Raw genomic sequence first — 12079 nt, forward strand, 5'->3', positions numbered from 1 at the left:
TGTCCTACCACCTTCCAACTCTGTAATTTTCCCAACCTTATGATGGAGAAGATGTGAAAAAATAGTGCCGGGTTGGGGTAATGTAGATAGAGGCAACAGATACATTATTAACTATTTCATGTACTACTAAGAAAACAATGTTGCTAGTTAAGGCCGAAATACTTTATCACTTGGCATTTTAAATTTAATACTTATATATATTCCTATCTCTAAAAATAATAAATCAATTAATATGGTTAAAGTATTTCTAAAACTTTTTCACGTGCATAACCCAACTCATCTAAATCACATAATTCAGTTAATGATGTCTGAATCGTTCTATACGTATTTGTCCTTTGTGCTATCAAGAGCATTAGCAGCCCAGCCATTTGTTTAAAAATTGCTCCAGTATCATCGCTAAGTTTTCTTACAAGCCACTGATACCTATTCTACAATTTTTTTGATTTTTTTTTCTCTGTTTTACCAGAAGGAATCAGTAGATTATTTTCAGACAACAACCAAGACTAATATTCCTTTCTTGAATGGTCCTTATACAATTTAATGTCAAGGGTTGCAACTATTAACTCATGCCATGAGGATTAATAATCAAGTTCATACATGTACAGATGATAACTTTTCATGATTACTGCCACAGGCAACAGTGAATGTAAAATATCATTTGCATGATCCATCCTAAATTCAGGTATATTAATAAGGGGGAACTTGTACATCTTAACAGTTGATCTGAGAGTAATTTGGTAATCTTTTAAAATACTTTGAAGAAGGTTCATAGGAATATTATGCCTAGTGGGGAAGTTAATGAAAGTGCCTCTAGAACTTGGCTTCTCTGATTTTAAGCTTCATGAGGGTTGAGACTGTTTTTCTATTCACTGCTATATCTAAACACAAAATTTAGGTACTTCTAGTTATCTGCCAAATAAAAAGCACTTAAAAATAAAATCCAGAATTATTACCTAATCTGCCCCGTGATCCGCCTTCTCAATCTCTCCTCCTCGTCGCCCTCCCCTTTCCTATATCTTACTATCAGCTACCTTTGAAACCAAAAAGGTTTCCTCCCTCAGGGCTTTTGTACTTGTTATTCCCTTTGTCTGGACGCCTGCCTGTGCCTGGCTCCTTACTCTGCCTTTTCATCTTTCATGCTAGCTTTCCTCTTCCCTCCTCACAGGTGGCTTAATTTAGACTATGCATCTCCTACTATTAATTTCCTTTTTATTTATATGATATCCTGTTACTTCTTGCCTGTCCTTTCCCATTAGAATGTAAGTGACAGACCTTTATCCTGCTTACCACTGTATCTTCAGTGCCTAGAACAGTACCTGGTACATATAAGTAATCAGACATTTTGAATTAAAAAATAGATAAAAAGATAACCTAAATGGTCAACAGTTGAGGAACAGTTAAATTATGATAGTCTCTTTGATCCTTCACTGTGCAATGAAGCCTAAGTTGTGATACCTTCCTAATATGTCCAGATAGTAATAAATACCTAGAAGAAAAGTGTTCATTTTCTGAGACATCTTTTTACTATTCTGAGGAAAAGCTGGCCATCTATGCTACGGTTTTTCAGGCAAATTGAAGATATCTTAATTTTTAATGAAAAAAATGAGGCCCATAAAGTAATCTCTCATAAACTAACTTGTGTGCAAAGAACAAAACCAAAAATCACCACTGCTGCTCACTTATACGTACCTAGGTTTCATCTGCCCGCGATGTCAGCAACTAGGGAACAGGAAAAATGATCGTACTGTCTTCTTATGTTCTCCTCTAAAGCTTAAATAATTAGCTTCCAGGGTCTACTTCGAATTTACTCACATTTTTGAAGAGGGGAAGGGAGAGACTGCTTAATAATAGTATTTAAACCTTAAGCTTTTAAACTTCTGGATATAGAATTAAAGAAAAATTCCTAGAGAGAACCACTAAGCAAGACAGTACACAGGATGTTTTCTACACAGTAGAAAACAAGAATAAGAAAATAAACTACAATTTATTCAACATGGGTTATATCAGCTAAGGTAGAGATTTAAAAGGAGATGATATATGTGAATGTGCTCTCCAACAATGCTAACTATATGACCCATAATGTCAGTAACCCTTTTTTTGTCCTTGATTATATAAATTACAGAAGATATGCTCAGGAACATCTCACTCAACTGGAAGAAATACTTTATATGGAACACCAAGTATCTGGAAATATTCTCTAGTAAGCCAAAAACACTCTTGTAAGCAAATCAATCTGAGTGCCCAAAGCAGATGCTATAAATTCATGTGGTTTATACACAAGTGAGTTTTTAAAGTACACATTCATCCTAAAGGGCTGGCTAACTGGATTTCAAGCCTACATACAAATAGAAGCAGCATATAAGAAATGCGAGAGGTAGAAAACGGATGCCACAATCTTCTTGTTTTTAGTGCCCAGGATTCACTAACATTACACAGAAAAAACTCAAGGTCTAAAACATTACACAGAGACTTTTTAGAAAAAGAGGTGAAGAAGTTAAACAGCTGTAAAAGAACTTATTCCAAAAAGCATACAGAATGCTTTCAATTTTAGTAAAACTAAATCTTAATGGATTAAATTTACATGTCTACCACAGTTGTCATAAACCATAATCAGGAAAATTAACGTTTCAAACTATTATTCTTACATTTATTTATGAAAATTGACTATCCTTACTAATATATTGGGACAGTATTTCCTTCTCCTTAATTCAAGGAAGGGAGGATATAACAGGAAAATAATACATGAGAAGAAAAATGAAAGAAAATGCCACGGTTCTTAAATGAAGTAGTGGTAGAATTCTGATCATTCTGAAAGAAAAGATTTTACAGTAATTTTTAGTAAAAACAGACAAAAAGACAACTTTTAAAAATGGGAGAAATTGTCTTGAAATTTAAAATGTTAAAATCCACTCTTAACGTGCACAAATATATGAAAAACCTAGGACAGACCTCCAATTATGGTTTGAAAAAAATCCAACCAAAGTCTTTAAAATAACTTACAAATACTATACATAAAAAGAAGAAAACTTTATGCAATGGAATACAATCACTTTCTCTTAAGATTCTTTCACTGACATTAACCCAACACAACATTACAGTCACATTAACTCACTCATAAAGAAATCAAGAATCTATTGTAATGTTACTGAATGTAACACATTTTTCTGTTCAGACACAACTGAGCGACTGAACACACACAGTTATAATTAAGACACTGTATATATTAGAAGAGCCTTTTAAAAATAGAATTTCTACATACCACATCATCTTTGCTTTCATTCTTAAAAGAAGTTTCTGTCTCCATAGGAACATCACTGTGATCCCCTTCTATATTTTGCTTCTCAATTACAGATGCACTAGCCACACTGAAGATTCCATGGATATTAATACGAACTTTAACCTTAACTTTGGAACTATCACCATCAGATTGTGGGAAAACATTTTGAATAGTAAAGTTCCCTTAAGGAAAAAAGAACTTTGATCAGAACATAGGCCTCAGATTAACTCATTCAATTCATTTATTCAATAATTTTACTATCATTTTCAGATGTCGGCAAAAAAAAATCTTTAAAACTATCATCATATTCTGATTAATTATTATAGGGCATGCATTTCCCCCAATCACCTTTTTTTATATAATAAACCTGGTATAAATAAAAACTCAAAGGCTGTAAAGCAATTGTCCTTCAACTAAAAATAAATTAAAAAAAAAAAAAGACTCAAAAGGTTAAACAACCTGCCCCAAGTCATCAGTGACAGGAAAAAGGAGAGTTAAGGATCTTAATCAAGGACAATCTGACTGAAGGCAATATCACTTTTAAGTTTCACAATATCGCCACACTAAAACCAAAATAGCAAAATTCAATTTCCAAACTTAAAAACCAAATACATATTACCTATTTGTTATAAACTGTGCGAATCATTATCATCTTGGTAATTCACAAAGCAATTTAAATTTTCTTTTCCTGGAACTTGCCTATAGCAAAATTGCTAAGCTATACAGTCACTACTACCTACCAAGTTTACATTAATTTTTTCAGGTTAAGAAATCTGGTGTTTTAGGGCTTCTTTGGTGGCTCAGTGGTAAAGAATCCACCTACCAATGCAGACGACACGGGTTTGATACCTGCTCTGGGGAGATCCCAGTAAGAAAAAAAGAAATCTAGTATTTTAATTTTTAGAATAAAATCTCAAATATATAATGTTATCCATGGTAAAGAGAGAATACTAGGCAGAAAAGTTGTATACAAAATTCCGGTTTTTATAAGTTCAACTGTGATGTTCCCTCTTGCCCCAATGCGTATGTTGAAGGCCTACTCTCCAGTAACCTCAGTAAGTGACCTTATTTGGAGACAGGGTCTTTACAAAGTAATCAAGTTAAAGTGAAGTTATTGGGTGGGCTCTAATTCAATGACTTGGTGTCCTTATTGGGAGATGGATATACACAAGAGGAGAAGGACACATGAGCATGATGATGGCCATCTATGAACCGAAGACAAATGTCTGGAATGGATCCTTCCCTCGCAGCCCTCAGAAGGAATCGATCCCACCAACACCTAATTTTGAATGTTCCAGCCTCCAGAACTGTTAGAAAGTACATTTCTATTGTTGAAATATCTAGTTTGTGGTGCTTTGTTACAGAAGCCCTAGAAAACTAATACCATTTTCAATAGTTACTTCTACTGTTTTAAATAGTGTACTTGAAATATTAATACTGTCCTCATTTTAATCAATAAAAGTAGCACATATAGAAAATTTTAAAATTTTATATTCTTTTAAATGATACAAATCATACTTTTTTTTGTATCTTCTAAAAAGATAACTCAGCTGAAATGGATATTAGTCTCCTAGTTCCACTTTCGTATTAATCCAGGAATACTCATTCTATCTGTTGCCCATGGGTTGAACTAGTAATACTCATTCTAGTTGTTGCAGTGTGTTGAACACGAGTTTAAAGTCACAATATGTAGCCAGTCTGATAGCACTGACTACATAGTCAAGTTTACTGATTAGTTTTTTCATTAAAAAATAACCCTAGTCATCTAACCTCTCAAGCCAACTACAGAGCATTTTAAATATAGATGTTAAAATGAATTAAAATAGTCAAACCTGCTGTTATCCAGAAATAAACTAAGCACCAAAAAGTACATGTTTAGAAAAAAGTATGACTGTCTTTGTTTAAAAATCCAGTGCTGGGTTAGCTGAAATATTAATTTGTTTCCTTGATTCAAATACTCTAAGAGGCTACATTTTATGGAAAAAAAAAAAATTGGGGAGTTTTCTTACCAATTCTTGGATCTGGATAAGGCACTTCATGTAAATTAGTATAAAATGCTTCTAGTTCAAATGGTTCTTTCTTGTGGAAAGTAATGACTTTTGAGAATGGGGCAGGATGGTTCTTACAGAATACTTCGCATTCCCTAAAATGGAGTGGGAAAACAGAGAGCTTCCTATGAACCTAATCACAGAATCCATCTCGTTTTTAATTCATAAGCAGCAACTTTAAATACCTCTGCACATATGTTAAGAAAAAGAATTACTGGTTTTGCTACAAATAAACATACAGTGAATTTTGACAGGTTTATGACTCAAAGTTTTAGAATGCCTGTCATAGTAACAGATAATTCTCGCCTACTAAATTGGGAAAAATTACCTGAGAGGAGGTATATTTTAAGGCCAATTTATGGGGATTTTTGTTGTTGTTGCTCACATCTGAGGACCAAATTCTGTCGATTAGTTTCCGAAACACTTATCATATGTAACCCTTTTATTCTAGCTCCCTTAAAAGTACTTTTAATTGGAAATAATTTCAAACTCATAGAAAGGTGCAAAAATAAAACAAGGATAAGGAATACCTGTATATCTTTTACCTAAATTTGTTACTGTTTTAACCCATTTATTTCATCATTTTGAGTATACACAACACTGCTGTATGTGTACATTTTTTTCTGAACAAGCTGTAGGCGTTACATACATGATGGCTTTTTACCCCCCAAATTTTAAAGGCATTCTTCCTAACAGGGACATTCTCTAATATAACCATAGTACAGCTATCAATTTTATAAACTTTAATACTTTAATCTATAAGCCAAATTCCAAGTTTTTCAGTTGATGTAACAATGCCCTTTATAGTATTTTCTCTTACAGGAAGCTTTAAAAGCTACAAAAGCAATTCCTATTTTTTAAACAGTGTAACAAAAATGACTTATAACTACTGTTTACAGTGACCCAGAAACTCACTATTATTATGTATATCATCATCCGGAGAAGGCATGGCAACCCACTCCAGTAGTCTTGCCTGGAAAATCCCATGGATAGAGGAGCCTGGTAGGCTGCAGTGCATGGGATCGCTACGAGTTGGGCACGACTGAGCGACTTCACTTTCACTTTTCATTTGCATGCATTGGAGAAGGAAATGGCAACCCACTCCAGTGTTCTTGCCTGGAGAATGCCAGGGACGGGGGAGCTTGGTAGGCTGCCGTCTATGGGGTCGCACAGAGTCGGACACGACTGAAGCGACTTAGCAGCAGCAGCAGCGCATGCCATCATCATATTAATTATGCAGGGTTTGACAATGTCACTTTTATGGACCTTTTCCTCTATCCTACCACTACCTTCTGCTTTCTTATTGTAGTCACTAGAATATATTTAAACTTCCAATGTGTTTTCTTATAAATTTTTTTGGATCACTTATACACTTAACTGAAATTAACTTTAAAAAATAATATTCCTTGCCTCAAAGTTGACATTAACACATGTCCTGCAAAACCTTCCAATTAGGCTGATAATCCATATTTTTGAAATTTGCACAAAATTTCAACTTCTAGGGGGTGTGCAGAACACAGAACAAAATCTTAAAAGCAACTTCAAAACCTAAATACAGGTTTACTTTATTATACAAACTATACTTCTAAAAAGTCAAATATAGTATCAAATACAGATTTTTATTTTGGAAAGAAAGTAAACAATTTAAATGCGGGGTAGTTCATGGAAAAGGAAATGCTAATGTCAAAGCACAGAAAGACTAGCTTATAACAGTCAGAAATGAAAATAACAAAGTGCGAACTGTCTTTACTATTAGAATGTTACATTTAAATATACAGGAGAAAATGAGCTAAAATACATTATTTCATGCAATGTTATTAGGAATATAGCTTAGTATATTCTTTTTAGTGGATAATTTGGCAGTATTAGTTAAAATAATGTTCATAACCCTCTGGCTCAATTTCAGTCCTAGATATATCAAACACAACCAAATAAGGAGATATGTACAAAGATAGTCCTAATAGCACTTGCTTAAAACAGGAAAAACATAACTTTACAATATACCGGTTAAATTACGGCACCTACAATTGTCTGAAAAGTTATTGTCTGTTGATATGGAAAGGTGATATATATTTGAAAAAGCAGTTTTTATGGATATATACACATGATCATGTAAATATTTTAAAAGTACATATTTTTATTTGGATATTGAAAGAAAATGACTGGATAGATACATGTGTGTGCGCTCAGTCATGTCCAACTCTTTGTGACACTATGGACTGCAGCCTGCCAAGCTCCTCTCTCCATGGAATTTTCCTAGCAAGAATACTAGAGTGGGTTACCATTTCCTCCTCCAAGAGGATAAATATATACACAGCTGTTAACAATAATTAGTTACCTCCACAAAATGGGCTAAGAGAGTTGGAGTACAGCAAATACAGGTTTTTTTAAGTTTTTGTATTTCTGTACTGTGATTTATATTGGAAAATGAGAATGTTTTACTTTTATAATAAAATATTAACTAAAAACATGCCATTCATGCTTTATAGATATATCATGTTTTTATATTCTCCTTGTTTCTAAAATACTATTTTAAAGTGTTTGACAAGTTTAAGGAGTAGAAATTCCTCTAATTTAGAAAAGTAGGTTCAATTTCTTATTTTGATAAGCTCTATAATCCAGGCCTATGCCCCAACCAGTAACGCTGAAGAAGCCGAAGTTGAACGGTTCTATGAAGACCTACAAGACCTTTTAGAACTAACACCCCAAAAAGATGTCCTTTTCATTATAGGGGACTGGAATGCAAAAGTAGGAAGTCAAGAAACACCTGGAGTAATAGGCAAATTTGGTCTTGGAGCACGGAAAGAAGCAGGGCAAAGGCTAATAGAGTTTTGTCAACGCACTGGTCATAGCAAACACCCTCTTCCAACAACACAAGAGAAGACTCTACACATGGACATCACCAGATGGTCAACACAGAAATCAGATTGATTATATTCTTTGCAGCCAAAGATGGAGAAGCTCTATACAGTTAGCAAAAACAAGACCAGGAGCTGACTGTGGCTCAGATCATGAACTCCTTATTGCCAAATTCAGACTTAAATTGAAGAAAGTAGGGAAAACCACTAGACCATTCAGATATGACCTAAATCAAATCCCTTATGATTATACAGCAGAAATGAGAAATAGATTTAAGGGACTAGATCTGATAGATAAGAGTGCCTGATGAACTCTGGACGGAGGTTTGTGACATTGTACAGGAGACAGGGACCAAGACCATCCCCATGGAAAAGAAATGCAAAAAAGCGAAATGGCTGTCTGAGGAGGCCTTACAAATAGCTGTGAAAAGAAAGAAGAGAAGCGAAAAGCAAAGGAGAAAAGGAAAGATATAAGCATCTGAATGCAGAGTTCCAAAGAATAGCAAGGAGAGATAAAAAAGCCTTCCTCAGTGATCAATGCAAAGAAATAGAGGAAAACAGCAGAATGGGAAAGACAAGAGATCTCTTCAAGAAACTTAGAGATTCCAAGGGAACATTTCATGCAAAGATGGGCTCGATAAAGGACAGAAATGATATGGACCTAACAGAAGCAGAAGTTATTAAGAAGATGTGGCAAGAATACACAGAAGAACTGTACAAAAAAGATATTCATGACCAAGATAGTCACGATAACATGATCACTGACCTAGAGCCAGACATCTTGGAATGTGAAGTCAAGTGGGCCTTAGAAAGCATCACTACGAACAAAGCTAGTGGAGGTGATGGAATTCCAGTTGAGCTATTTCAAATCCTGAAAGATGATGCTGTGAAAGTGCTGCACTCAATATGCCAGCAAATTTGGAAAACTCAGCAGTGGCCACAGGACTGGAAAAGGTCAGTCTTCATTCCAATCCCAAAGAAAGGCAATGCCAAAGAATGCTCAAACTACCGCACAATTGCACTCATCTCACACGCTAGTAAAGTCATGCTCAAAATTCTCCAATCGAGGCTTCAGCAATATGTGAACCGTGAACTCCCAGATGTTCAGGCAGGTTTTAGAAAAGGCAGAGGAACGAGAGATCAAATTGCCAACATCTGCTGGATCATGGAGAAAGCAAGAGAGTTCCAGAAAAACATCTATTTCTGCTTCATTGACTATGCCAAAGCCTTTGACTGTGTCGATCACAATAAACTGTGGAACATTCTGAAAGAGATGGGAATACCAGACCACCTGACCTGCCTGCTGAGAAACCTGTATGCAGGTCAGGAAGCAACAGTTAGAACTTGACATGGAACAACAGACTGGTTCCAAATAAAAAAAGAAGTACGTCAAGGCTATATATTGTCACCTTCTTTATTTAACTTATATGCAGAGTACATCATGAGGAACACTGGGCTGGAAGAAGCACAAGCTGGAATCCAGATTGCCGGGAGAAATATCAATAACCTCAGATATGCAGATGACACTACCCTTATGGCAGAAAGTGAAGAGGAACTCAAAAACCTCTTGATGAAAGTGAAAGAGGAGAGTGAAAAGGTTGGCTTGAAGCTCAACATTCAGAAAACAAAGATCATGGCATCTGGTCCCATCACTTCATGGGAAATAGATGGAAAAACAGTGGAAACAGTGTCAGACTTCATTTTTTTGGGCTCCAAAATCACTGTGGATGCTGATTGCAGCCATGAAATTAAAAGACGCTTACTCCTTGGAAGGAAAGTTATGACCAACCTTGATAGCATATTAAAAAGCAGAGACATTACTTTGCCAACTAAGGTCCGTCTAGTCAAGGCTATGGTTTTTCGTGTGGTCATGTATGGATGTGAGAGTTGGACTGTGAAGAAAGCTGAGTGCCGAAGAATTGATGCTTTTGAACTGTGGTGTTGGAGAAGACTCTTGAGAGTCCCTTTTACTTCAAGGAGATCCAACCAGTCCATTTTAAAGGAGCTCAATCCTGGGTGTTCATTGAAAGGACTGATGCTAAAGCTGAAACTGCAATACTTTGGCCACCTCATGCGACGAGTTGACTCATTGGAAAAGACTCTGATGCTGGGAAAGGTTGGGGGCGGGAGGAAAAGGGGACGACAGAGAATGAGATGGCTGGATGGCATCACCGACTCTGTGGACATGAGTTTGAGTGAACTCCGGGAGTTGGTGATGGACAGGGAGGCCTGGCGTGCTGTGATTCATGGGGTCGCAGAGAGTCGGACACGACTTAGCGACTGAACTGAACTGAACCAAGGCTTTAAAAGTAACTTACCCAGTTCCATCTTCAAAAGAGGTCTTCCATCTTAATGTGATTGAATAGGGAACAATGTCTGTTATGGAAAATTCACGGACTTTAAATGCTGGTGAGAGAATTGCACACTGAAAATAAGATGGATAGCATATTTAATTCAAAAAACACCAAACATATCCCATGTTACCATGATTGCTTAACAAAGTTGTTATAATAAAACTGTTCCATTTTAAAAATTTCTGGCTTTTTGGTAATAACTAGGTAAAATTTTAAAGTGTCAGAGCACTCTTTCTGTGACTTTACAAAAATTGATGTAAAATATTTTTTAATCTCAAAAAAATAATTTTAAATAGGAATAATCATAAGAATTCATAAAATAGATGTCTTTCAGTGTAGTTACTGACATACAGTCCTATGATAGCTTAAAAACAAATGGGATAGACATAACCTTTATTTATCAGGAATAATTTCAATTTAATTTTAGCTTATTGTTGAGTGGTTGGACCAGATAATAAATTAAAAAGTTCTTTGAGGCCTATCACCATATTTCTGGCAAAATATACATTCTAAAATTTCAAAAAGACTAATAATCATACCTGTAATGCACATCCTCTTGCAACAGCTTCATCAGCATTTAATGTGGTACTTATGTCTTTAAGAAAGAATTTAGTGATTTGCTCTTTCACAGCAGGGATTCGTGTTGCTCCCCCTACAATTTCTATACTACTTATGTCTTCACGCTGTAAGTCTGGAAAACAAAATGTTTCAAAAATTAAGACAGTCTATAAAAAATGTGAACAGTAGACTCTGGAAAGTACTTTTTTTAAAAAATGAATTTTTTAATTTACTCAAAACAAGGTGGAACAAAAAGAAAATAAAAATAAATTCGGAAAAAAGCAAAATTTAATAGATATTAATTATCCACACATCAGGCACTGTACTTGGTCCAGATGATGAAGTGACCATAAAACAGACAAGCACTTCATGGACTTCAAAGAAACTGTTCAGAGTCCTTAATTTTTTCTAACTTCTACCTCACAAATCCCCATAGGAACTAGTTTTTAATTGGTCATGAAAAACCTTAACAAAAAAGCAGTCATGTTCTCACTTCTACTTCCGATCAATCTTTAAAACCTTACTTATAAAAATACCCTCAAATATAACTAGCCTTAGTTTTATGATGTAAACAGTATGGGCCAGGATGAGTTCTCATAAACTCTGATGTCCAGTGGCCCTTGTCTTATGAATAAAGAATGAGTTATAAAGTCCTTCTCTAAAATAAGAAGTACTAATCTTAAAAAAAAAGACTTTTTTATTGCTTTTACAATTTTCTACCCCATTAAAGTAACACCATGGTACAGTTTTGATGGTTAGTTCAGGAACTTTCACTTACTAGCTTGTTCCATTACTGCTTTTAATGGTGGTTCAACTCTGGCTAAGAGGGAAGCACATAACTGTTCAAATTGAGCCCTGTGGGAAAATGAAATAAAAGTCATTATTTGGGGGTATAAAAATTGAGTATATCTTCTGAAATAACAGAATGAAAAAAATTAGACACGATCCAAACATAAAATGAGGAAACACTTTTCAATTGAAAAC

At 35.1% G+C, this 12079-nt stretch overlaps 1 protein-coding gene across 2 annotated transcripts in view; it reads right to left on the reverse strand.

Moving 5' to 3' along the window:
- Window positions 1-12079, reverse strand: part of HSPA4L (heat shock protein family A (Hsp70) member 4 like) — a 60909-nt gene that overhangs the window by 20359 nt on the left and 28471 nt on the right. For both annotated transcript variants that reach the window (XM_055404321.2, XM_055404322.2), the window contains 5 exons: window positions 11874-11950; window positions 11077-11228; window positions 10502-10608; window positions 5287-5420; window positions 3260-3459 (listed from right to left, as the gene is read on the reverse strand). In XM_055404321.2, the coding sequence (XP_055260296.1) occupies window positions 3260-3459; window positions 5287-5420; window positions 10502-10608; window positions 11077-11228; window positions 11874-11950 (670 nt within the window). The remainder of the gene's footprint in view (window positions 1-3259; window positions 3460-5286; window positions 5421-10501; window positions 10609-11076; window positions 11229-11873; window positions 11951-12079) is intronic.

Source organism: Moschus berezovskii, chromosome 19 (assembly GCF_049115385.1).
Source record: "Moschus berezovskii isolate FMDL1 chromosome 19, NW_MosBer_1.0, whole genome shotgun sequence".
Lineage (NCBI taxonomy): Eukaryota > Metazoa > Chordata > Mammalia > Artiodactyla > Moschidae > Moschus > Moschus berezovskii.